At 55.8% G+C, this 27,139-nt stretch overlaps 1 protein-coding gene and 1 long non-coding RNA gene across 3 annotated transcripts in view; one reads left to right on the forward strand and one right to left on the reverse strand.

The window, feature by feature from the left end:
* LOC125162679 (uncharacterized) overlaps positions 1–4,690 on the forward strand; it is a 40,433-nt gene extending 35,743 nt beyond the window's left edge. For both annotated transcript variants that reach the window (XR_007151128.1, XR_007151129.1), the window contains one exon: positions 3,956–4,690. This is a non-coding gene — a long non-coding RNA (uncharacterized LOC125162679). The remainder of the gene's footprint in view (positions 1–3,955) is intronic.
* KCNK3 (potassium two pore domain channel subfamily K member 3) overlaps positions 1–26,081 on the reverse strand; it is a 37,816-nt gene extending 11,735 nt beyond the window's left edge. Inside the window, exon 1 of the mRNA XM_047853967.1 lies at positions 25,754–26,081. Within this exon, the coding sequence (XP_047709923.1) occupies positions 25,754–26,036 (283 nt within the window). The 5' untranslated portion in view covers positions 26,037–26,081. The remainder of the gene's footprint in view (positions 1–25,753) is intronic.
* Between the last annotated feature and the right edge of the window lie 1,058 nt (positions 26,082–27,139).

Here is a 27,139-nt window from a genome sequence, read left to right on the forward strand (position 1 = left end):
GGAAGGCAGCTTCATGATACACATCAAGAACCTTTAGAAACGTGTCTGCCCAGTGACCCTGGAGTGCCACTTCTAAGAATCTCTGCTGGGAAAATAACCAGAGATCGGAACAAAGATTTATGAACAAGGATGTTTATAGCAGCATTTTCATTGTGAAAAATTGTAAACAGTCCAAATGTTCACCAATAGGGTTTGGTTAAACATATTAAGGTGTGTTTATGTGGTGGGATATTGTGCAGCGATTAAATATACTCCTCAGCAGTCTCTTAATTACATAGAAAACCACCATAGAGTGTTAAATAAAAATGGCAGGATACAACACTTTATGTATAATGGGATCCCACGCTAAATATATAAACATAAAAAAATGTATCTACACACACCTGGAAAGAAATACACGAAAAAGCTCGGAGAGCTTATCTTTGAATCATGGGGCTCATGATTAATTTTAATTTGCTTTTATGTCTTGTGTATTTTCTAAAAACTATTACTTTTATAAGTAGCTAGCAATGAATATTGTAAATCTAACAGCAACAAAAACTCTGGATTTCTTGGAGCAGGAAGTTCACCTGAGCCGCATAGGTTGGTGAGGAGAGCAAGATAGGTGAGGGGTAGGGGCAGGAGTTCAAATCTCAACTTGGAGGCAATGAGGACCTGTTGATAGCTCCCGAGTAGGGGAGGGACATACCAAAGAGGTGTCTGTTTCCGGGGCGGGGGCAGGGGATGGTTGGCAGTAGGAGATGGGGGGGGGGGAGGCGGGCAGGGCAGGAGGTTTAATTAGGAGGCCTCTGCACGGTTCCATTGTCAAGTGCTCAGGCCTAAACTGAGTTCAGTAGAACCCTAAACGAGAGTTCTACCCTTGTAGAGACATAGTGTGTGAGATGCTCTTGCATTTCTGGGTTTAAACTGTAAGCTCCATGTGGGCAGGGATTTTTGTCTCTTGTTACGACTATTTTCCCCACGTTCAGAAGAATGCTTGGCACATAGCTGGCACTTAATTAATCTCTGTTGAATGAGTAAATTAGGGAAGGCTCAACACTGAGCCTGAGAGGCGAACGGGGTAGAGACAGGGAGGATGAACAGAGCGTGAGGTCCGCAGCGGGCTCTGTCACACAATAGGGCAGTGACTCCGGTTGTCCTTGGAAGCGCACTGACCTGGGGCTTATGGGGTCTGTTATAGGCCAGTCACTGTACCAGGTGGCTGTGGCCCAGGCCCGTGGCCTATCTGCATCCTTATGACCGATTGGACAGGACATGTGTGAACTCAGAACTTCTAACAGATTGGATTTGGTGGGGTTTTAATTAAATGAATTCACCACGGACAGTCTGGCACCGAGAAAGTAATTCTACAGCACAATTTAAAGCGGACTTGGCCACCTCAGCAGATGGCTGGAGATGCCAGTCCTCCTCTGTGGGCTTCTTGAAAGGCTGTGTCTATAACTTTGGCATCTGGCTGGCCTGAGTCCTACACTTAACACTCTCTGGCTCTTTCCGCTTTGCCCATGGAGGAGAAGCAGGCACATGTTGGCATTTCCGTGTCAGACTCCCCCCAAACGGGTTGAACTGCCTCCAGCAAGAAGCCCTATTTTGTCATGAGGGTAACAGTGGCCCGCCCAGGTGTTCCCTGTTGGCTACACCATGCGTCCTGGAGTTGAGCCTGTGCAGAGCCTGGCTGCCTGAAAGCTCACCCTTCAGGCAGTGTTACAGGGGACAGCATGGGCCCAGAGGGGCAAGGGTGCATGGAATTAAAAAGCACCCAACCAGGAGTCAGAGGCCTGGCTCCCATCCCAGCTCTTGCCACTACCTTGCTGTAGGACAGGAGTTGGCAAACTTTCTTCTTTAAAGGGCCAGATAGTAAATATTTTAGGTCTCATAGTCTGTATGGCCTCTTGCAACCACTCAGCTCTGCCATTATATGGAGACGAAAGCCATAGACAATATGTAAATGAAGGGGTGTGGCCATGTTCCAACAAAACTTGATTTATAAAAATAGGTGGTGGGCCACATTTGGTTTATGGGCCCTAGTTTGCGGAGTCTGCCGTAGGGCCTTTGTTAAGGCGCATTGGCTTCCTGAGCCTCAGTTTTCATATCTGTCAAATGGGATGTTAGATCGGAAGGTTATTTCTTCTCTGACCATGTTATAGTTGAAGATTTAATAAATTGCTAGCTCCCCTTGTTCCATGTACCATGCATAGGCCCGGGGGCGAGGGGTAAGTTTCGAGCAGAGTCTGGGATCCGCGGCTCCTTGGAGGCCCCAGCTGCACCTGCACGTATGTGGATGCTGCTCATGCTTTTTTTCTTCCTGATGGGTTTCTACTCTTCCATCCAAGCCCATCTCAAAAGTCACCCCCTCGGTGAAGCCTCCCTCATCCTACCCACCTGAACAAACCAGTGCTCAGAGCCCTTTATTCATCACTCAACACGCCTCAAACCTTCATCCCCTCAACCAGCAGACTTTTTGAGTCCTTAATACACGCAAGTGCTCTAAGTTCTAAAATAGTAATATGTTCTGTGTTTTACTTGTGCAGGGCTTTGTCATTTACAAAGCAGTTTCTTTACCTCTTATCGTTTGAACTTGCACAGCAACCCTTAGGCGTTCTTCTTCTTTTCCTTCCTATTTTACGGATGTGAAAACTAAGGCTCAGAGAAGTAAAGGGTTTTATCTCTGGCCATGGATGCTACAACCAAACTTGAAATTCAAAGGCAGTTCTCTTTCCACTGCCCCAGGCTGCCCCGGGACTCTTCCACAGGAGTGAAAGTCAGAAGACCCGGCTGGGGTCTGGTTTGAGTTGTTCCACTGTGTAATCACAGGCAAGACCTTGCCCTTTTCTTGGCCTGGAGGCCCTCCTGTGGGAAATGAAGAAGCTAGAGATGTTCTTGAGGCCCTGTGACATTCTAGGATTCTGGACCGCCAGAGGGGCCGTGCATCCTGCCCCACAAACAGTGGAGAAAGCACTGTCGGGTCCCCCAAACAATGGCACTGGGCCTCTGTTTGCACATCAGACGCACAGTCGCTGGGGCCCGCATGTCTGCAGAGCCGTTCCAGTCCGCGCTGAGCGGATGCCGTGGGTCGCCTGAGAACCCTTTGCATTTTCCTGCAAGGGGGCCGGAGCTAGGCTGGCCTGGCCGGCAGTGCTCTGAATACGGCCCACAGCCGAGGCAGACTGAAGTCTGCGACCACACCCCCATGCAGCCTCCTAGCGCAGGAGGCCACATGGAGTCAGGGAGGAGATGACCACGTCTCCCTGTCTAGGTCTCCCGGGGCTAACATGGGCCAAGGCCTCAGGGAGTATTGTTGGTCCCCAGGCTCCCCCTACTGACTGCTGAGCCCCCAGGGGTCCCCAGTGGACCCCCATCTAGCCCTGGAGTCCAGCTTCCTGGGCCCTGGAATCTTTGCTTCTTTTTACTTTTTTAGCTTCTTCTTTGCCTTTTCTTCCTTCTCTCTCTCTTTTTCCTCCTTCTTTCCTCCCCCTCTTCCTTTAAATTTTTTTTTTTTTTTAACATTTATTCATTTTTGAGAGACAGGGACAGAGCACAAGCGGGGGAGGAGCAGAGAGAGAGGAAGACACAGAATCGGAAGCGGGCTCCAGGCTCTGAGCTGTCAGCACAGAGCCTGACGCGGGCTTGGACCCAGGAACCGTGAGATCATGACCTGAGCCAAAGTCAGACGCTTAACCGACTGAGCCACCTAGGCGCTGCGCGCCCCCCGCCCCCCGCCTCCTCCTTTTCTCATTTTGTTTTCCGAGTCTCCCTCTGGACTCTGAGGGTGAGTGGTAGCTTGTACTTCTAGGTCCGGTGGTAGTACAATGTAGCAGTAGTAATAACAGTAGTAATGACCAAGTTCACATCTATTTGAGCATTGCTGTGCCAGGCACCGTACAAAGTGCTTCATGCACATCATTTACTTTCATCTCCACAAACCCTGTATGAGAGAGGTATTATCTCCATTTCACAGGTGAGAAAACGGAGACACAGAAAGTTCCCATTACTCACTTAAGACCACACAGCCGGTGAGTGGCCGAGTTGGGGCACAGATTCAGGCCTGTCGCCGTGCACAGTCTAGCGAACATTGGCGGATTAGATGCTGCACTCTGGAAGGCAGGTGCCTGGGGTGTTCAGCTGAGGAGACTGAGCCTAGGGGCTGGGTGCCTTGGACCAGGCCGCATGGGCACGTGGCAGAGCCAGGCCTTCCCGCTCTTTCTTCCGCGTCTCGGTGGCCTCCTGGGCTTCTGGACTGGGGTCAAAGCAGGTGCCCCCTCCAGCTACCATTCCCCCTTCTTCCCATCCAGGCCCTTCTCCCAGGAGGCTGGGCCTTGCCGTGCCCCAGAAGGTGCCCTCCTGGCCTGAGCCGGATGGCAAGAGGCAGAGGGGAGCTCAGAGCCAGCCCTGGAAGAGGGGGGCGTGGTGCCTACAGAGGCCGAGTGGGCGGCAGGGGACCCAGGAAGGCTGCAGCACCTGGCTGGTCTCAGGAATATCAGTTGGAAAATCAGAGGGGCAAAGATGGCTTCGTTCCTCTTAGCCTGTCTTAGTCAATTAATTGAGCAGACGTTTCTTAAGCATCCCCTGCTTTGAGCCAGCTACTCTGCTCCGTGCCAGGAGAGGACATGGAGTTGAGGGTGGCTCGGTCTTGCCCTCTGGGAAGAGAAGCAGGCGAGTGGGAGGCTGAGAGGAGACGGTCCCTGAAGTAAAGACTTGCCCCAGGATGTGTGGAGTCTATGCCAGAGGCACCTTCCTGTGACAGGGGGACCCAGACAGGGGGCTCCTATGGGCACCCGGAAACCGGAGGGGGTTGAAAGGCACAGCAATCCTGCCAGCGCTCCTGTGGCTGGGAACGTGGCACTCATGTTCCCTCAGGCCTCCAAAGGGTGTCCCCGGATACCTGGGAGTCTTGCTCAGGGCTGGCGTGAACACCTGGCTCGTGCACGGAGCTGCCTGGCCCTTGTTGTGGCCAGAAACTGGGCCAAGGTTATTGTCTGAGGCCATACTCTCTCTGTCCCCCTTTCTCCTCCTTATCCTGCTCCTCCTTCTACCATTTACTCTTTTGTTTAAGTAAATTTTTAGTTTTAGCACAATCCTCGATTTATAGACTTATGGTGAAGACCTTCCTCCCTTTTTCCACACTCACCGCCTCCCTGTGCCGATGCAACGCCGGCTGCTGTCCCCTATCCCCTGCCCCCCCTATCCCCTGCCTTCTCCCGCTTGAGGAGCCTTCTGAGGAACCTTCCTCCTGCTCTGGCCCCAACAGCATCCCGTCCTCTCAGCTCTCCGCACGGCGTCCGTCTCTCCCACTCCCTTGCCTCTCCTGGCGGACCCCGCCTGCCGTATTGACCCAGCTCCTAACGCGCAGTGATGCCTCTGTGAGCAAAGCTTCATTTAGTCAAGTCTGCTTGCACGGAAAGCGGGGAGGGGGCCAGCTGGCCCGGGTGGTGCTGGACACTGGACAACGGTTTTTAAGAGGCGGTCAGGGCCCAGGCTCGGTCCCCTGGTGGAGACTTGCCTCCTGGCCCCCACTGTGTGAGGCTGAGTGTGGGGTGGCAGGTGGGAATGGGGAGGGGGGGAGTGTGTGAGGAAGGAGGGAGAGCAAGGGAGGGCATTCCCAGGCCAGAGGGAAGCCTATGCTTTCTCTGCCCTCAGTGCCCCTACCGCTAACCCGATCCAGCACCCTTACGTTAATTATCTCCGGTCCTCACCGTGACCTTCAAGGTAGGCACTGTTAGCTCCATTTTGATAAGGAAACTGAGGCTCAGGGAAGCTAAGGACTGATAAAAATTGGCAAAGCCAGGATTCGACATAGATCTTTTGGCTTTCGGAGTCCAGACACTCTTGGGTGTCCCTGGGACCATGCACTTGGTTGACAGCTCATGGAAAACGTGTGTAGTGGGCCATCATCCTAAGAGTACTGTAAATGCCTCAGGGCAGGACAGTGGGTGTTCAAACCATGTGAGGAGGGAAATGGTGTCTCTCCAAAGGCTGGTCCTTTCTGTCCCAGGGAGCAGCCCTCTGGAGGTCTCTTTGGAGACTCCTAGGATACCTCAATATGGCCCTGAGCAGGAAGTGGGGAGGGGGAAGCTGGAGGGCAAAGGGACAGGGCCCCAAGGAAGGCTGTCTTCGATGGACATGGCTGGAGTGCCTTCCCCCTTCCTGCAACAACCTTAGTTGAGGGCCTGGCCAGCCCCTTTGCCCCATGTGACCTCGGCCTAGCCTGCAGTGGGTTGGACGACTGATGGACACCTGGTCCAAGAGGACCCAAACTGTCCGCTGGGCTGAGCCAGTCAGGTTATCTCTTTCAGGGACTGTGATTACAGGCTGACCGGCTGGTCAGCTTTGGGGAGCTGGGCTGCAGGGTTACAAAGAACTGGGTCCTGGCTAGGACCACTGTGAGCTAAAGTCACGCGGGAGTCGGAGTTGCAGGGGAAGAGAAGCCAGGGTGGCTGGGTATAGCAGAGACAGGGGTGGCCCGAGAGAGGGAGGGAAAGGCCTGGGCTTTTGAATACTGGCCTTCACACTGGCAAAGCGCTGCTGTTCCCTTTTACTTGTGCTGGCCCAAAGGGGCTGGGCCTTGACTGAGCGCCAGCGGCTACAGATGGAGGGGCTGGGCTCCCAAGCACCAGACAAGATGTGCCCTACGAGGTGAGCAGCACAGTGGAAGGGCCCTGGCTGAGTTTCAGGAGACCCACGTGGGCACAGCACTCTACAGTGTTTAGGAACATTCCTGTTGATCCTTACAGCAGCCCTGTGTGGCCCTCTGGGCAGGGGTGGTCCACGTTCAACAGCTGGGGACAGCGAAGCCTGGGAAAGTGGGTGTTTCACCCAAGGTTAGAGCCCCAGAGCTGAACCTGAGGCCCAGGTCTCCTGATTCCAGACCTGCTGCCTCTCCCACAACTCACACTGCCTCCGTGAGCCCCTCTCTTGCTAGGTAGCTGGGTGGCCTGGGCATTAGAAATACAGTGGGTAAAGTGCCTAGCACAAGGCCTGGCACACGGAGAGTCTCAGGAAGCAGGAGCTGTTATTAGTGTTATTACTTTTTTAAGCACAGCTCTGAGCTGCCACCCACCCCTCGGAAGCCTTCTTTTATTCCCCAGATGTATAAATGCAGTCTGGGGTGTCCACAACTAACCCCCTACCTGGCCTGGCCCAACACTTCTAGTACCTTCTGTTGCGAGGCTTCCCTGCATCCTTCCCACATCCCACCTCTGGGCACTTCCTCATGTTACAGCTGCCTGGAATTGCCTCCTCCATCTCTCCTGCCCTCCAAGGACAGCTCCGGGCCCCCTCTTTGGACACGCTTTCCCCCAGCTGGAAGAATGGCACCTTTTCCTGCCCTCGCCACTCTCTGCCAGGTGTTAGGCTTTTGCACGGAGGTGGGTCTCTCTCCGCTGGCCCACCTTGCCCAGCGTCCACAGCGGATTCCCGGCAGATGCAGGGAGCCAGTCTTAATGGAGAGGTTGGGTTGGGTGGGATGGTCTTGGAGTGAGTGTGGCCCCTGTGGACCCTGTCTCCACCACCTGCTTCCACACTCCCCTTTCTGGTCGTGGCTAGTGGCCCAGACAGCTCTGGGCTGGCAGGGAATTTGGGAACAGATGCCAGGAGATGTGAAGGAGGCTTTTCTTAGGCTCAGCACTCTCCCCAGGGCTCAGGAGCTCAGATGGTGCAGATTGGCATAGTGCCCAGGAGGAGAGGGACTCCAGGCAACAGGGACTTCAGCCTGGAGCCAGCTGCCGGGACCTTCTCTCCCTCTGAGCCGGCCTGCAGATGTGGTGTCCCCACCCCCACTAGTCACACAAGCATGTGTGCACAAGTGCACACACAGACACATGCACATACACACTGGCTCCAGCACCTCACATGTCCCCACAGTAGCCTCTTGGCGTGACTCTGTCCACCATCCAGGGCAGAGAATGCAAGAACCAGATGGGCGGACAGTCTGCACCTCGATACAGGAAGAGCCCCTCACAGGACCTGGCCTCTGGGCCCTGCTGTCCCTTCAAGTTGTTGAGGATTTAAAGAAGTCCCCAGATCCAGCCCCTCCCCCACAAAGACAGACTCCGCTCAGAGGCTAAGATTCCATCACTCTCCATGGAAACACATTTCACTGCACCCTACGCCCTGTCGGAAATGCTCCTCAGGCAGAATGAGATGACCAAGGCTCGGACCCTTCCCTTTCAGCCTGTTGTCCTCATTGGAGACAGCAAGCAGCTGTCCCCATCCCTGGGGACGCCGCCCTCCTCACAGAGACATGGATGCAGACGCTCGTCCCCCAGCCTGTCTCCCACTGCCTGACTCACCCTGGGCTTGCCACCTCTCTTCTGACCTCTGATTTCCCAGCCTTTTCAATTATCTCTGCCATTCTGTCGCCTTCTAAGCCCTCCACCCTCACCGCTGTTCACGGCCCAGAATCCGGTATAATAGGAGAATGACTTCATGGCTCCTATGGCCTATAGAGGCTCCTATTTATGCATTGGTGCCCTGAACTTGCTTTTTATGGTGCCAAGAGCTCCAAGCTGGGCAGCGTCCCCAGGACCCAGGCTGTCTCCGTGGGACCCAGCTCTCTCCAGCTACTGCTTACAGTTCTGCTGTGCCCCCCCCTCCCCCCCCCCTCCTCAATGTGGAATCTGGGCAAGCTAGCTTTCTCTGCACTTGACTTTATTCAAATGATTAAATGCCTCTGTCACGGCTCCCTCCTCCCCAATTCAAAACAATACTAGCTGACTTTTATATGGTGCTTACCACGTGCCACATTGCTCTAAGCGAGCTAATACATGCTCCTCTTTTAATCCTCAAACAACCCTATTTGGTAGGTACTATTATTATTACCATTTAAAGATGCAGGAGCTGAGCCACAGGGAGGTTCAGTGACTTGCTCAAGGTCATACATCTAAAACATGGCAGAGTGAGGCCCTCCCCATACTGTTTCTCCTGTTCTCTCTGTGGGCCTTGCTCCCTTCCAGCTTCTCCCATTCAGAGGAGGAGAGACTCCCTTCCCAAGGCCGACCCCCTGACTGCACTCTGCCCCGGTCCTGGGCTCTTCCTCCTGGCGTTGTTTCTGGAGGCCCCCCATTTGGCAGTATTTTCAAACTGTCCTCTCCTAGTGTCTCAGTATTAGCCGCAAGTTTGTTTGTTTGTTTTTTTAAAGGGAGGGAGACAGGCCTACCGTGCTCTTTCCTTGGTCTTACTTCCCCCAAGAATTGCCTCCCCTCTTACCCACCCCTTTAGCTGCCCCCACTTCACCAAGACCACTCTTGCTGAAAACCTCGGGAATTTCCTGAGTGTCAGACCCCGTGGCACAGGGCCGTCCGTACCTGTGTGGCAACTCCAGAATAAATTAGAAAAAAAAAAAAATGGGCCCCTCTGGCTGGATGTAGCCTCTGGGAGTGCATAGTTTGCTGAGCATGTTGAACTTCAGCTTCCTAACCCATCAGCTGGATTCTTTTGGACAGTGTACAACCTGGACAACCGCACACAGGGTCTTGGATGTTGGCATCCTTACTGTCCTTCATATTCTGGCCACGCTCATCCCCGATGGCCAGTCTTCCTCCGCCGCCTTTGTGGACACTCCACTCTCCTGCTCCTGCTGGTCCTTTGCATCTCACCCGCTGCACCCTGATTGTAAGAGTGGGGCAGGACTTTGCATGAGCTGCTCTGATGCTGGCTCCCAGAGCGGGCCGCCAAGAACTTGCCTCCAGCTCCACTCCATGCTCTATGTGGTTGAACTGGGACACCTGAGCTTGTTGTGACAACCCGAAAGCACCCTTCTGCCCCATGTTGGCTCTCTCTGTGCTGCCCGATTCCTGTTAATGTGCTCATTCCTTAGCCAGACTGAACACCGTCCCTTCCTCTTTTCCCCTGCACACCTTGTCCTAGTCCTCCTAGTCCTGTCCTTTTCTTCCGTTCCTTTAGCCACCAGAGTCATCCAGGCCCTCACCCTTTGCAGTCTGGGCTTGGGCAGTGGTTCCTGACCTCCTTGGCAGCTTTCTAGCCCCTTCCATAATCTTCCCCACCCCAACTTCCAGATTATGCCCCACTCTGCTCTCTGCGTAAAAACCTGCTTTCGGCTCAAAATGTCACTCCTCCACTCGGAAACCTCCTGTGGCTCCCCATTGACTACAGGGAAAGAAGCCCAAACTTTCAACCTGCCTTTCGGTGTCCTCTACCATATGTCATACCTCTCCAGGCTTAGCTATTGCTCTGGAGCTGAGGAAAGTGTTTTGGAGCTCACCCTTGGCAGTGCTTTTCCATAGCTGAGCTCTCTGGAAGGCTGCCAGGGAGGAGGTGGGTGGGGGTGGTGGGGGTGGGGGCTCTGCCCTCTCCACCCCCATCCCAAGCAGAAGCCTTGTAATGGCCACCAGCAGCCTGACAGCTGCCCCTGCACCCCGGGCAGCCTGGATCAGAGCTCGGCCAGACTGCAAATGTGGAAGGCTGGTCTCCGGGCAGGTGGGTAAGAGATGAAGGGAACCGAGGAGCATCTCACGGAGGAGTCACTCTCCCAGGGGGAGAGGCAGGGCTTCAAGGGAGTTTAGTGGGACAGTGGGGGGCAGCCCGGCTGCATGGAGAGTTCATCCCAGTGCTTTCCTGTATGCTCGAGCCTTGCTTCAGTTTCTCACTCTCTTTCTGAGTGTCTGACAGTCAGGGAGGCAGGTATGGCTATCACTCTCCCAGCTGAGCAGTGAGGAAGCTGAGGCCTGGGCAGGTGAGCTGACCTGGTCGAGGTCATGGAGCGTGTGCATCAGTGGCAGGACAGAGATGTGAGAGTTTTCGGGCCGAGCGGGAGGAGGGCGGGCTCTCCCGCCGCCAGCCCACCTGCTCGCCCCAGGCTGGACCTGGGCTTTCAGAGCAGCAGGAACTTCCCTTGCCATCCAGTGAGGGGCTGGTTAACTCTGGCACCCGGTGGGGGGCCCCAGGGGAGGGACACATTTTGCCCTGCTCCGTTCCTGGCCCAAATCGGCACGGCACCTGGGAAGGGCAGCTGGCCAGCCGCGTGCCAGTGTTACTTTAAAAATAAACCAGGGAAGAACGGGGCTTAAAAATAACCCCGGGGATGTGTGAGAAGCTAATTACTACCACAGCCCCCTGTCAGGGCTTTGGGGAGTGGCTGGGCCCCGTGGTGCCTGCGTGTCCCCTCTGCTCATCTCTTCCAGTTGGGAGGCGGGTCACAGCACAGCCGGGGGCGGGCAGGGCCTCAGAATCCGAGGTAGGAGCTGAAGGGGGCTCTGGGCCTCCCTTCGTCTGGGTCAGGATGTAGGCAGGGTGGGGAGGAGAGCAGCCAGGCTGGGTGGAGAGTGACGTGGCCCAGGTCCCGGCAGGTTTCCTCTCTACCTTACTTGTCTCTAGGCCTTGCCTCGTGACTTTCCGCCGGAATCATCTGGCTCCAAAAGGGACTTTGAGGTCCTGAGTCCCGCTCTTCTCTGGAGGCATGTGGTGGCAGCCAGGTGGCTCGTTTTGTCAGCTATGTCGCCCTATTTGGGACTCCTGACCACCGCTTCCCATGTGTCCCATTCTCTTGAGAAGAACTTTGAGGCCCGTCTTGATCCATCAGGGTAAGAATGCCTGGCCCTTCCAGCTGCCCACTCCTGGCTGCCTCCACGTGCATCTGTGGCCTGTGAGCTCGCCTCTCGGGACCCTCAGTGCTAAGTGGGGACTGGACTGCAGCTGGGCCCGGCCTGAAGAGCCCCCAGCAGCAGCTGCGGGGTGGGCAGGAACCACACTCCCATCCCACATACCCGGGCTCCCCCAAGGCCCTTGTGCTTGCAGACCCCCCACCTTTGGGAAGAGGTGTGAGGACATCCTGCATTGACAGGGAGAGGGACACAGGGCCCAGCTGAGGACACAGCTGAGGACGGACTTGCCGGATCAAAGAGAAAAAGCAGAGCTCACCCAGAGGAGGGAGGCAGAGGCCAAGACTGCTGGAAGCCGGCAGAAACGATCAAAGGACAAGGATGGATGGGGAGGTGGGGCCGACGGGGCAGACGGGGGAGGCAGCAGCAAGGAGAGACTGGCAGAACCAGGGGCCGGTTGGGGGGCTGCTGCACGACAAGCAGGGGCTTTGGGGGCAGATGGGCCTGGACTGGATCCCTGGCTGGGAGCCCTGAGCTGATAACTGAGCTGGAACTTGGACCTCGTTTGCATAATGGACATAATGATAACTGCTCACGGGCCTCTGCAGGAGGGTTTGCGAAGCATTTATGAAAAAGGCCTGAAGACGGGGAGCCGTGACGGCCGTGCGTTCTCTCCCTTGCCTCTCTTGAAACCTGGTCCCCCTGTTCCACCTCCGGCTCCACAGATACAAAAGTCGCCCCTCCCACCTTCTGCTCCCGGAACAAGCTGTTGAACGTGGCCCTCTGTTTTCATAGTCAGTGTCTCCCATGGCCGCCAGGCTGCCAATTGCACTGGTGGTTTCCCTGCGGTCATCTGACTTGATTTCCCAGCAGCAGCTGGCAGCTGACAGCTCCCTCTCTCCTGAAACACTGCTCTTGGTCTCCAGGTTCCTCTCCAGTGTCTGGCAGGCCCCCTTTCCTGCTCTCCCTCCCTCCCCGTGTTGGGGGCGGTGGTGGTGCTGCTGGCCCTGGGCTTTTCTCCCCTGCTCCCCGCTCCTCCCAGGTGATCTCATCTAGCCTCGTGACTTTAAATATTATTTCCATCTGATAACTCCCAGATTTGTATTTCAGCCTTGACCTCTCCCTTGCGCTGCAGACTTGTCTATCTAACTGCCCACAGGGGCTGGTAATAAGCATCTGCAAATTAACTTGTAGGTCTGAAAACAGAAGTTCTCGAATCTCATCTCTTTACCAAACCTGTTACCCTCCGGGTTTTACGTTCAGTCTCAGACAATGCTCACCCTCCATCCGGTTGCTTAGGTCAAAGGCCACCCCTGACTATCCTCTTTCCTTGAGGCGTACAGTCCTCTCCCACCCTCCTCTTCCCCAACACACGCATCAGGTCCGGCCACTCTGCCCCAACGCATGCCCTCAATCCACGCCTGCTCACCACGTCCACAGTCTTCACCTGGGTCCAACCTACCCTCATTCTCTCAGGTCACCGGAAGCCTGGCAGGTCTCCCTGCTTCCCTCTTGAATTACAACCACCTGACCTCCCCCGACCCCTACCACAGGGATCTGGTAAAAACTTTAGTCATATCACACAACACAGCGCTTAAAATCTTCCAGTGACTTCCGTCACACCTTGAGCAAAATCCAAGCTCTTGACTGTGGCCTCCATGGCCCTGCAAGACCCAACCCTTCCACGCTTCCTCCCCCTGGCTCAGTATGCTGTAGCTCACTGCCCTTCCTGCGCTCTTCCTCAAACATGCCCAACTGTGGCCCACGGGCAACTTCGCATTTGCTGTCCCTCCCTCTTCTGCCCTCCAGAGGCTTTTCCTGATTTTTGCATCGTCTAGAACCCTCTGCCCATCCCTGTCTCTGCCACATCCTCTTGTTTTGCTGTCTCTTGGCACTTGTTACCAGTGAGATGACGTTGTTTATCTGTGACCACATGGCCCTGGGTACACCTACCTACTTCCTCTCAACTGTAGACACTGTAAGGAGCTGAGCCTTTGGGGCCTAGAGTGGTGCCTGACACATGGAAAATGCTCAGAGAACCAGAGGGAGCGGAGGGATGACTGTGCGGGCATACTGAGGGAGTGGAAAGGGCCGGGAGGCTGGGTCTGAGGACTGGCTCTGTGAACTTCTGGTTCACTCTCCAGCTCCCTCCGCCCCCGCCCTGCATCTCCGTCTCCTCGTCTGGAAGAGAGAAGTGTTGCACTGAATCAGTGATTCTCAAAGAATCCCGAGGACCCCAGGGCTCGCTGCGATGCCATCCACTGCCAAGCTGAGCCCTTGTTCTGCACAAGTATGCCAGCGTCAGCGCCCTGAGCTCACCCTGCAGCCTCTCTCCTGGCCACCCCCTGTCAGACGGCGCTGGCTGGGGTCAGTCTGCTCCCAGCACCGTGACTGCCTCCCACATCCCACCCACGGACTACTGTGGGAGCTCCAGCCGGGGTGCCGACCTTTCCGGTGGGAGGCTCCTGCATTCCAGCTGTCCCAGGGGCTGGGACAGCAGACTTGCTCTGCTGATAAGCGCGGCCTCGGCCACAGTCAGAAATGCTCTCTTTCCGAAAGGGGTGACTTGGAGGTCCTGTACAGAGCTCTATTCTTGGGACTGACACAGAGGAAGTCCCTCCAGGGCTCAGCCAGCATGGGGTGAAGTGGGGACAAGCGTGTCACCCTGTGTGCTTCTTAGGAAGGGCTGGAGGTAGAGGCCAGGAACAGGTCCAACACAGACGGTCAGAGCTATATGGGGGGGCTCGGACACACCAGTCCGGTCCCTCATGGATAAGGCCGGGGGGATGTGACCTGCTGTGGGTCTCCCAGCCAGAGAACTGAGAAACATGGAGGGGATCGTGTGTCCCACTTTCCTTACTCAACTGCAGTAAGCTGTTGTTAGCCACAGCTCTGAGAAAGGACCCATAGCCCACCTCCATGAACCCAGTGGCTGACTCTGAGGGGCAGGCAGGGGACCTCAGGGCCTCTTTGGTCCCACGGAAGACGAGTGTTTCCAACTCTGGGGCACTGAGCTGGGTGTGACACCCTAGGGAAGGAGGCCTGCCACTGAATTTGGGTCCAGGTTTCTCTCTCTCTGGCCCCACCTAGAGGTGGATCAAGGACCAAGGGCGGCCCCAGAGGGTCTTACCATGTTTAACCCTCACTGTTGGAAAACCCATGATGCAAGGTCATATTGAAGAGGGAGTCACGTGGCTCAGCTGGACCAAAGCCCCCCGATTTGTTCGCAGGTGAGTGATGCTCACATGGCTGACAGGCCTCGCTGGGGCTGATTCCCTTCCCTGGGGTTAAGAGCAGCCTGAGAGCTAAAGCCGTGAAGGTGGAGCCTGTCCCTAGGACCCCACTAAGACTCTCAGTCCCCTTTACCTGGAGGGGGGGTGCCGCCTTCTCCTGGGGCCACCCACCGACTCCTGCTGTCTCCGCCACCTGGCTCGCCCCAGGAACTTTGGCTTGCAAACTCCAAAGGTTCCTCTTTAGCCATCCCTTGAATGTTTCTTAAGTACCAAGGAAACCCAGAAAGAAAATGCTAGAGGCTGGCTGGCAAGTGGCCCAGCCTCCAAAGTACAGAATGCTGATTCTAATAACTTCTCCTCTCTCCTGTGCTTCCCAAACCTGGCTGCAGACCCTTCGCTGGGGGACTCTAAAACTTCCGGGCTCCTGGGCTTAGCTCAGGCCTAATGAATTAAGTCAGGCCCTGACACCCATCACTCTGGCTCCAAACAACAGCTGTTACTGGGGACAAGTGTCCTACTCGGCACGCAGGGGCCATCTCACCTGTCCCTACACACTGGGAAGCAGGTGACTTGCCCAAGTGGCCCCTGGCAAAGCCCCCTCTCTCACTCACTGGCCACTCCTAAGAACCGCCACTCTGTTCTCATTTCTAGTCTTGGGCTCCCATCCTGTTCAGAAAGATGGCTTTGGCAAATGTGTGAAACTAAGGCCACCCAGTGACAACTGTCCCCCCCCCCAATATTTCCCTTTCTGCCCTCCATAGGCTGGCATCTGCAATGTCCCCACATCCGTGTCATGGGAATAACCCACCTTTAGCCACTGTGTAGGAGGCGAGGGCATTTGTGTTCTGGGGGAGAGGGTGGTTTAGGTTTGGGGAGGGGTCCTGATTTGACTCTTGGTCCCACATCACTGGCTTAGGATTGTAGGAAGTGACCTTATGCTCTCCAGTTTGGTTTCTTCATTGGCAAAGTGGGAGTAATGATACCCGTGATTCTGGGTCCACAGGACCCTCAGAAGAGATACTATATGAACATGTGCTTTATACGCCAAGGGCTGTGCGTGCTTTACACATCCCTGTTCTGCCACTTGCCAGCAGTGTGCATTTGCATGCCCTCCCTAACTCCTCCGAGCCTCAGGGTCCTGGTCTGTAGAATGGGGATTGTAACAGTGCCACTGGCTGTGAGGATCGCATGAGGTGATCGTGTCAGAGGCTCAGCCCAGAGAAACCTCCCAGCTAATGGCAGCTTTGGTTCCTAACCGTGGAAACTGAGGCAGGCTCTGTGGGGAGTGGCTGCTTCTCATCAGGTCTAAGATCAGGACGGAGCGGCCCAGGGCAGACCCCCCTGGTGCATCAATCAGAGGCTTCCTCCTGCCTGCGACTGCCTGCACCCCCGCTTGCCCCCAAGATCCCAGGGAGCCCTTCTACACTAGGAGGATGATTGGATCCATCCCAGAGGAGAGAGCTGCTTCCTGTATGGGAGTCTGGCATCTCTCTCTCTCTCTCTCTCTCTCTCTCTCTCTCTCTCTCTCTCGGCTGCTCCACTGGGGCCTGACAGTTGGGTCACTGGAGAGAGCCCCCCAGATGGTCCTGTGGCTGGAGGGCTGGAATGTGCCTGTCCGGATGTTTCTGAGATGGTTATTTCTGCACTGGGGCTGTGGTCGGGAGAGGCCCTACACATTCCTGAAGAGGGACACTGAGTCCATGCCAAGCTGCGAAGTCTCAAGGAGAGTGAAGGGGTCTGAGAGCTGGCGTCTGGGGCTGTCCATGCAGAAGATGTCCACACAGTGTTGTGTGACAGTATCATCTCCTTCAGTTCAGTGCTGCCCTGGGGCTCCTGCATACCATCCATAAAACTGGATTTGGTCTGGGCTCCCGAGTGGCCCTGTGGCCCAGAAAAGGAAGTGTGGTGACAGGAGGGAGGGACTTCTCTGGGGGCTGAGGTCTGCTGGGTGACCAGGGCGAGGGTGAAGGGAGACAGTTGGGATTCAGGTTCATGACCCTGTGGTTCAACTGGAATCCTGGGGGCAGCCACTTGTTCAGCTGTGTTTTGGGGCACCCTCGGGTTCAACCAAGGTCATGGAGGTACCTACTATTGAACTAAGGTGATCCACTGGTTCATCCAGGGTCATGGGGCACCCAGTGGTTTAATCAAGTCCACCCACCAGAGTCCAGAAGTTATCCTTCTAGGATCTGCCCTTGCCACTTTCCTTGGGTACATTCATGCCCCTCAGACTGTCTCATGCTATTGCCTCATCCAGAAAGTTCTCACTGCCCATCGTCACCTACTAGAGTCCTCACTCCTCATTCAAACTCCCTCAAGTGCTACCTGCTCCAGGAAGCCTTCTCAGATCCCTATTTTGAGTCACTTTACTAGGATTTAGCATGGATAACATTCAACTTGTGGTTTCAGGATGCCACTGGACCAGAGGCTCCTTGGGGCAGGAGCTGGGTCTTAGTTTTCTATTCTTTTGGTGGCAAGTACCGTGCCTAGCACTCAGGAGACCTCAGTGATTTTTGGTAAACTGAACTGAAATGAAGGCTAAAGACAGTTCTATTTGGAAGGTGATCCGGAGGCCCTGGGGGCCCCCAGGACACGGCTGAGTCCACTTTGGGTACTTGGGCTCTCCAGGCTGCCCCCTTAAAGATCAAGAAATCAGAGCATCTCAAGGTCGGGAAGAATTTTAAAAGCTATTTATTTTAGTCCCCAGTGATCTTTTTAATGTATCTACTTGCCTTAGGTATTGATCAAACACTAATCTAGGGTTGCTGCTGGAAAGACTTCCAGCTTGTCTGTCCTGATGGTCTACTCTAGCCACAACCGTCATGTAAGCCAATTCCCTGTAATATATCTCTTCTACTGGTTCGGATTGAACCCTGACTGATACAGGCATCCTCTGCAGCTTGCCCATCCAGTGTCTTCTTGTATGCTTCCTGTGATGGGGAGCTCACCGCCTCTCGAGGCAGCACAGTCCATCTTTGGTCAGCTGCAACTTTAGCAAGTTCTCCTTAGATTGGACTTAATCAAGTCTTTCTATGGATTCTACCCCCTGGTGCTGGTTCAACCCCTTGGGCCCAAGCAGCCTGAGGTCGGGTCTTTAATCTTGCAATAGCCCAGCAAATATTTGAAGGCAGCATGCCTGCTTTCCACGCCTGTCCCCATCAAGTGTACCTCATTTGACATGCTCTTCCCTTGCTCTGACTGTTTCCTAGGTTGTTGATGTCTCTCTTAAAAGTTTGGCCTTCACCTGCCAGCTACATTCCACACTGTCGCTTACGGCAGAGACAGTGTATCTAGTAGCCAGAGGACCTTGGGCCTGGGGACCTCCGTGGGCCCTAGCTGTCTGGATCCCAGCCCACAGGAAGCTGGGGTTCTTAAAAGAAGAAATGCTCCCAAACCTCTTCTTCTAATGGGGACTGGAGGCTGCACCGCCGCTTGGGACTATGGGTAGTCTCCATGAGGGAGAAGCCAGTTTCCCACTTGGTCATTTAATCTCCAGGGCACCCATTGTCCATGGATCTAAGGAGCTTCCCAGGTGGATGAGCTGAGGACAGCAGACACCTGTTTTCAGGCTTTCCCAGGGGGACAAGCCCTTCTTCACTCCCCTCCTCACTTTCCCCCACCTACGTGACCGCACAGCTCGGGGCCCCACCTAGGCTCCACGGAGGGCTCCTGTCCTGCGGGGCAAGCCGCAGCCCCGCTCCGGCCTCAGAGTAGGGATCCACCGGCTCTGAGGCCATTGGCTCTGATGCTCCACAACCAGATATCTAGGGATTTTTCCAGTTCTACACACTCTCGTCCTTAAAACCACAGTCTACACCTCATGTCTATTCCCAGGTCTCCAGGTTGTTTCGATCCTTGCTGCTCAAAGTGCGGACAATGAATTAACAGCATCAGTGTCCCCTGGGGGTTTCTGCATTTCTAAATGCGGAATCTCAGGCCCCCGCTCCAGACCTACTTGTTCAGATTCTGCGTTTAAATAAGATCAACCAGGTCTTTCCCTACACAGCGGTGTTTGCAAACCATTAGTGGCTCCACATTGCTGAGCAGGGCTTCTTTAGTTCCCCTGCGGAACATCTCTTCTGTAGAGATGGGAAGACTGAGGCACACCAGGGAAGTGTCTGCTCCTCCTGTGAGTTCAGGGGCAGCAGAAGCGAGAGAGAGAGCTGGAAGGATTTGTCTAAGGAGAGAGAAAGAACCCCGTTTCTAGCTCCCAGGCCTGGCTCCTGCTTTGAATTGCCAGCAGCCGTGTGTCCCCTCACTAAGGAGTCCTTGTGTGTCACTGGGAATCAGGGACAGTGAGGAGGCAGTTTTTGTGGGGGTGGAGGGTGGGAGGTGGGCCCCCGCCTGGCAGGGATCCCAGGAGGCCACAGGACCAGGAGGACTGGAGCTGTTTGCTCTAGATGGCAGCGGAGGCCGGCTCTGGACAAGGGGAAGGGGAAGGTGTGACTTGTGGCAGTAGCCTGGGGTGGGGTGGCTCCAGGTGAGGGTGCGGGATGCGTCTCCGGGAGCTGCCCGGGACCTCAGTTTCGGGACAACGCAGTTGTCCACAGCGAGGAATTGTGGACAAGTGGGGAGGCAGCGGCATCACTGGGACCCTTGACTGCTCTCTCCACGGCGACAACAGCCTAGAAAGGCATTTGTCATGTGGCTGTCTGATGGCCAGAGGCTAACAGGCGGGTCAGGAGGAGACCCAGGGCAAGCAGAGCAGGCTGGCTGGCAGCTTGCTCTTTTATTTAAGAGCCTACGGGGGGTGGGGGGTGGGAGGGGGGCAAGAACACCAAGGGAGGCTCCAAGGCCAGCTCTGACAATAACTGCAGCCTTGACCATGCCCCTTCTCCCATCTGAATTTTAGTTTCCACCCTGTGAAATAAGAGGGTTGGAGCTAAAATTCTGATTTCTCTCTGGGCTAAATACTCTTGAGGGCTAGAGATCCTGAAGCTGAGGCCACAGCTGGACCCTGGCACCCATCCTACATCATTTGTGACGTGCGTACAGAAGGGGCAGCAGACGTTCCAGGGGCGGGGGTGCTGGGGGGCGGGGAGCTGCATGGCTCTGTGAAAAGATACTCCCTACGGCCCTGGGAGTGAGCCCTGGCACTATCATTTTATATTTGTAGCGTCCCGGGCCAATTTTGGAACCTCTCTGAGCTTCCCTTTCCTTGCCGGGATACAGAATGATAACGCCTGCCCTCTCAGGGCGGCAGTGGGAATGCAGGCTGTGACAAGTGCCCCAGACACTGCCTGACGTGTTATGGACACACAGCAGTTCCCTGCATCCAGGGCAGGGATGGGGGGTGAGGGAGTGCCCATCTGGGTCTCTGATAATGATCTCCGTCAGAACCTGGGTCTTTTCCCTTGCTGCTGGCTGGCTGGCTGCAGGGAAATCATTTTACGTTTTTTTTTTTTTTATTACAAAATTGACTCGCAGATTCACCGTTTGTGCTGCCAGCTGAAAGCTGTTTATGGTGGTGATTTGCACTACACTCATCTGTGCTTGTTTATGTTTTCTTTGAAAATAGTTATTGTGTTTGTCCTGTCCCCACTGTGGCCAGGCATGTGTCTTCTATTTCCGTCCTATTCTTGCCCCCACTCCCTCTGTGTCTCCAGTCCCCCAACCGTGATGGGTGGGAATGGGACACTTAGGTAGGAGGCATGACAGTCAGAAGGACCTCTGATCAAATACACCCTCTTTGTAGATGAGGAAACTGATGGTCACAGAGGATCAGCAGCTGGGCTAAGTGGAGCTGAACTTCTGCTTCCTCGCTCCAGTCCAGGGCAGGTTCTCCTACTACTGTGTGCCTCACTGTCCTTAGCTGGTTTTCTGCCAGGGTCTGCCTGCTCAAAGGAGGGAGCATTGCCTCTGAGCCTGGATGTCAGGTGGACTCCAGTCATGGGTGAGGATCTGGAAAGCCTGGGCTGGGAGAGTGGGATCAGGAGAATAAAGGGAAGGAAGGATGTGGCAGCCTCTGGTCCCCAACCCCCTGTCCCCTACCTGTTAGGAGGGAGCAGAGGTGGCTGTGGTCTTGGTAATCCTTGGGAAACCAAGCAGTTCCCTTCTGTGTGGGGAGTATTAGTGATCATACATGAAAAATAATGTTAATTTCACTCATCATTGCAGATATTGCTTATTAAGTACCTGCTCTGTACCAGGCATTCCTCTATATTATCCTTTTAATCCCGGGAGGCAGATATTCTTCTCCCCATTTTGCAAATGACCAAACAGGCTCAGAGAGACTAAGTAACTTGCTCAAGATCGCATAACTAGTGGTGGGGGGTGGGGAGGTGAGTGGAGAGGTGGGTCGAGAAACGAACCCAGGCGCTCTGGCCCACCTTCCTACACCGCCACAGCAAAGGCAGAGGGGTGGCCTGTGGGCAGGGAGGAGGGAATTGCTGATTGAAAGTGGGTGGTAGGACCAGTCCAGGCTGGGCTGCCCCTCCACCCCACCCCGGCAAGCCAACAGAGGCCTGGGAACAGTGGAGTGATAAGCAACCAGAGGTCTCGGTGCTAAGAGAGATGGTGGGTCGTGAGGGGAATAGGCTGGGGTGATGGAGGGAACTCCAGTGGGGGCTCCCAAAGACCTCGATTCTAATCAGGGTTGTACCTGCACCTCTCTGGGTGTTTGGATGACTGCTGATGTCTCCTTTCCCTCTTTTATCGGAGGACTCTGGGATGTAGAGGGTGGCAGGTCACTTCTGTACTTTCCTCCTTCTTGGAAAGATGTAAAAAGTACAGGTTCCTTCATGAGCTGCCTGCTTGAGTTCACAATCTAAGGACTCCCAGGCCACGTGGTGGGTGATGGGAGCCTGTGCTCAGCTGAGAACAGGCCGGAAGCTGAGGAGAGAGCAGAACAGAAGGTTTTCTGCCCCAGCTCCATCAGCTAATCAATCACCTGGCCTCTCGTTGCCTTAGAGCCCCGAGGATTACGGGGGCCCACATGGGAGCACAGCACCTGGGAGCCCGCGGCAGTCTCAGCTGGGGCCCGGTGCCGGGCACCGCTCTGCCACGTGGTCTGGGTTGGTCAGCGGCCGGGGTGCAGGGAGCAGCAGGCTGGCTGCGGGGCGCTGGAGTGAGAGGCACTCGCCTGGGAAGGGATTTGCCAGGGGAGAAGACAAGCCTTGTCGCCTCGGTGACCTCAAGATCTAAGGGTCTGGACTGGGTTCTCGAAGTTGAGAAAGAACTGGCGGAAAACCCAGGGCCTGGGAGTCAAAGAGGCCCAGCTGAATCTGGGCAGGTGCCATACTTTCAAGTCACAAGGCCATGGGTGAGTCATCTACACACAGAGCCCTGGGTTCCTCTGCTGAAAAGTGGGGGCCATATAATGCTCCTCTGGAGGGATTGGTGAGAGAATCCAACGAGAGGGTATAGAGCCCGACAAAGAGTAGACAAGAAATCGTGGCCGCTATTATTATTGTTGCTGTTACCGCTCCTAGTCATAATAATAAGTAAAGAGTCGTCCTGAACAAGTGGAAGGAACAGAGACCGGGGAGTCAGGTTTTGCTAACTTCTGGCTGTGTGACTCCTGTCACCTCTCTGGTTCCTTATCTGTAAGAGGAGGGGGTGGCACGAGCTGATCTTGAGTCCCCTTCCAGCTCTGACAGCCTCTGGGCTATGAATAGATGGGGCTGGGGCCCCGGAGGAGTTTAATGACTCAACAGCTAGAGAGGTTAAGCTTTCCCAGAAAAGAGTTTCCATTTGCGTTTGATGAACTTAGGGCACCACAAAGGAAGGGTTTCCTGGCTGGGAGGCCAGGGACGAGGGAGCTGGAGGAATCCTTGCAGCTCATGGAGACTGTGACTAACCAGGTGAATGACTAACTCAGACCCTGCTGACCCTCGACCAATCAGGGCTGCCCAGGAGCGCCCTGCAAGCTGGCATCACTGAGCACGTCTTGGCCATGCCAATTTCAGCTGGCTCCGGGCTTCACAGCATATGGAAGCAGAAGAAGCAGCCAAGAGACCGGCAGGGAAAGAGCACTGGGCTTGGAGTCAGAAGACCTAGCTTCTTGCTCTAACTCTGCTGCTCACCAGCTGCGTGGCTTTGGGGGAGTCCCTTCCCCTACTTTCCCTTCCATGTCTTCATCTATGCCACGGAGCTAACGATGCCTGCCCTGGCAACTTTCCTGAGTGGTGAAGGCTGAGATTCAAGAGGTGAGATGGGAGTGCAGTGTGATCACTAAGTGGCAGGTTCTGTCATTTTCCTATCCCAGTGTGAGTCCTGGTGCCTTGAGAGACCTATGTGGGTCTCCAGAGGGATCAGGTGGACAGAGGCTGTTGCCTTTGAGTTTTGGGTCAAGATCAGCTTAATATAGGGCCCATTCCAGCCATCTGATCACAGCCCAGACAGGCTTTTCTTAGAGCAGAGCCCCTGTGGACTGTTTCCAGCCAGATGGCGTAGCCAGAGAGAGAGGTGACAAAAAGCCAGGGATGGCTGGGTGGGGCAGGAAGTGGGCAGTGCCTTTCTGGGGCCCCCACAGAACTAGGGTGGTGCTTTGATGCTGTCTTTCCTCTTGCCCAGCACTGTATCAACAAATATCACCAGAACTGCACTCTGTCTGCCTCTACCCCCGGCTGTTAGCATCTCTCTTGGTAAGGACTACAGGCACTTTGGGAAATGGCAGGGATAGAGGGGAAGGAGGACACTCTTTCATTTCTGCACACCTTAAGCCCATGGATAGCATTCTCTGAGTGCTCACGCGTGGGGCAGGGTACTGTGCCGGCGGCACTGGGAGAACAGAGATGGGAACCACAGGGCCCTGCCCACGTGGAGGTCAATTCAGTATGTGGTCAAAGAGACAAAACACATCCCCTAAAATGTAAATAACCATGCCCACACGGGGCAAGAGAGCCCACACTGTGTCACCCAGGTTGTCGTGACAGTAAGTCCTGTAACTGTCTAGAGTGGTGGCCTGAGATGGTCTGGAAGACTTCATGGAGGAAGTGGGATCTGAGCTTGACTTGCAAGATTAGCTTGGACAAAGTAAATAGAAGACCGAGAGAAAGGTGTGCCAGACAGGCACGCTTAAGGTGTTCTCAGGAGACAGACCGCATGGCTGCAGTGGAGGAATCATGCCAGTAAGAAGTGAGAAATGAAGTCCCACATAGAGTTGGTGCCAGGTATGAAGGTCCTTAAAATTTGGGATAAAGAGCATGGGCCAGATTCCACGGGCAGCTGGAAGTCACTGAGGGCTCTGAGAGGGTATTGGTATGGTCAGAGCTGCACTTTGGGGAGACTCTTTCTGGCGGCATTGTCCAGGGGCGCTCGCTCCATGGGAGAACGAAGGTGCAGGCAAAGTCAGTTGGGAAGTTACTTGTGGACCTAGGGACCACAGGACTAAGAAAGGGGACACATAATCAGAGGTACCACATGGGGGAAGAGATGGGGGGAAGGCCTAACTTGCTTGTTCACTGCTCCTGAAACCTTGGCAGGTAGCAGGGAAGTGGGGAGGGGAGGCTTCTTTTGGGGCAGATCTGAGTCCGACTGTTCTGCCCTGTCAGCAGGACTCAGAGGTACCCCTATCCACTCCAGGGGCCCTTTTCTTCCTCTTCCAAGAGGGGAATGCAGAGACTATATAGCAGAGTTCCCCATGGACCCCAGAGAGGAGTGGAGCCTTGGGACACAGTCCCAAGTGGATAGACTGCAGGAATAATGTCCAGTCCTGCCTTTTACTCCCTCAACTTCTGTGGACTCCCAGGAAAACACTGCCATCTTGTCATGGGCTATGCCATGTGGCAATGAGCCCCTGGGAGCTCAGCCAAGGCAAGGAGGGGGACCAGAGAGAGGAGAAGGAATGGGAAGGATGGAGGTCTGGAGGCATCCCAATGGGCTTTGGGGGAAGGTGGGCTGAGAGCATGCCAGGACTAGGAGGGATGCTTGAGATCATTTCGGCTAACCCCTGATTGTGTGGGCGTGAGCCTGAAACCCAGACAGGAGAAGGGACTTGCCCAAGGTCATATAGTGGGAAAAGTGATGGAGCTGGGCTGGAATCACAGAGTCCTGGGCAGCGAGTAAGGTGTTTACTCCTATCTGGACACTTTTGAATAGCACGTCAAGGGCCTCTCTGGAGATCCCTTTCCTGGGTATCCATTCGTGTGCTTTGTGTGTACGTGTGCCTGTCTATGTCTTGTGTGTGCTTGTGTGTGCACCTGTGTGTACATGTGCCCGTGTCTATGTTGTGAGAGAGTCTGGGTGTGTGTGTGTGTGGCCTGCTGTACCGCTGTTTGGAGAAGAGAACGGAGGCCATTCCTGCGAGGTGACTGTTTTCCTGGGACAGCAGAGAAGGCAGACAGCTGGATCTGGCTTCCAGCATCAGATTTGCTGCCCTAAGAAAATTAAACGCACTGGCTGGCTTTGCCCAAACTCTGGGATCTGGACACACACACACACACACACACACACACACGCGCACACACACACACACACTCCAAGCGGCACTCACTGAAGCAGTTACGGGTTGTTTCAGGCACCGGGAGACCGGGAGTAGGCGGGAGTGCCGCGGAGTGCCGGAGTACCTGCATCCACACGTCTCCCTGGAGCCCTAGCCTGTGTAGACACGCCAAGGTGCGGAAGCCCATCTGCCAGGGACACGGAGGAGTCGCGCGCTCCCCGCCGCTCTACACTCAGCTCTCTGCTCCAGGGCCTGGCCCGGCCACACCCCTCCTCCCCAGCCTCCGCCGGTCGTTCCTGCCCCTCTCACACACTTCAGAGTCCCTTGAGGCCCTCGCGCAGCCTGGCAGGGACAAGTTAGGGCTGGCCCGGCCAGAGAGTCAGGTCCGGAGCCAGGAATCGACGCCTCCCCCGAGTCCTGTCCCCGCGGAGCAGACAAGCCAGGCTGAACTCGGGTTTCTGGCAGCGCGGGGTTCGGCGCCTAGACCCTCTCCGGGGGATCCCCCCAGCCCTGGCCGGCTCGGGACTACCCCGGGTCACGGCGCCCAGCCCCCGGGTCCCCGCCCCCCGTCGGCGAGTAGTTACCGATGGTGGTGATGACGGTGATGGCGAAGTAGAAGGAGCCGGCGAAGCGCCACTGCACGCCGGCCTTGTGCGGCTTGAGGCGCAGCACGACGCGCTCGAGCTCCTCGTAGCCGCCCTGGCTGAGGTTGTAGCGCGCCCGCAGCTCCTGCTGCCGCAGCTCCAGCCGCTGCCGCTCGATCATCTCGGGCTCCGACTCGAGCGCGTCGAAGACCGCGGCGCCCACCAGCAGGTAGGTGAAGGTGCACACGATGAGCGCCAGCGTGCGCACGTTCTGCCGCTTCATCGTCCCGCCCGAGCCGCCGCCGGCCCCCCGGCGCCCCCGGCCCGCGCCCCGGCCCCGGCCGCCGCTGCTGCTGCCCCGGAGGCGGCCTGGGGCATGGCTGCGCTCGCCTCTCCCCGCGCCGGGCACCCGCTCCGCGCCCCGGGGCCGCCGCCGCCAACGCCGCCGCCGCTGCCGCCGCGGAGCTGTCCCTTCAGCACCACCCACCGCCCTCCTCCGCCCGGCCCCGCTCCCGCCCCCCGCCCCCCGCCCGCAGGCCGCCTCCTCCCGCCAGCCCTCCCGCCCAGCCAAATAAGGACTGGGGAGACGCGCCGAGGGAGGGAGGAGGGGGGCTGGCGGAGGGGGAGGGGTGGGGGAGCGAACGGGAGAGCCGCGGAGAGACCGGGCAGGACCGAGGGAGAGAGACCCAGGGAAAGAGATAACTAGACACAGAGAGAAACGGCTCTAACTACAGAGAAAGAGGAAAAAGAGGCAGAGGGGGGTGTGACAGATAGGGAGATAAAACCAGAGGTAGACTCACAGACACAGTAAAAGAAGCGGTAGGCAGAAAAATACAGAGCGAGAGAGGCAGAGAGCGAAAGATGGAAACAGAAAGAGCGACAGAGACAGGGAGACCTGGGTAGCTGGAGATAAATTGATGACGGAAAAAGAAGAGGAAGGAAGGGAAACGGACGGGCAGAGCGACCCCCACCCCCCAGCCTCCACCGAAATCACAGCATGCTTTAACTGGAAGGGACCTTGGGCCTCGCTGTCCTGCCCTTTATTATGTCGGTGAGGAAACTGAGGCGCAGAGAGGTCGAGTGACAAGCAAGGGCACACAGTGAATTAGTGCCAGCACTGGGACTCAGCCAAGCTTCCCTCCGCCCAGGCCACACCCCCCCACCCTGTGCCGGGGCCACCGCTGTCTTAGAAACAGCAGGGCGCAGCTGTGGACCTGGGCACGGTGGGCCAACACCCAAGGGAAAGCCCTGCTCTCATGAAATGTGACCCTTCCCAGGTCAGCATGGCTCCTGGAACTGGCTGAGAAAGCACAGGCTGGGAGGCTAGGCCAGTAGCACTCAATCTCAGGCTCTCCTCCTCTGCTCCCCCCGCGGTTATCCGGCTGT

The sequence above is a fragment of the Prionailurus viverrinus genome, chromosome A3 (assembly GCF_022837055.1).
Source record: "Prionailurus viverrinus isolate Anna chromosome A3, UM_Priviv_1.0, whole genome shotgun sequence".
Classification (NCBI taxonomy): domain Eukaryota; kingdom Metazoa; phylum Chordata; class Mammalia; order Carnivora; family Felidae; genus Prionailurus; species Prionailurus viverrinus.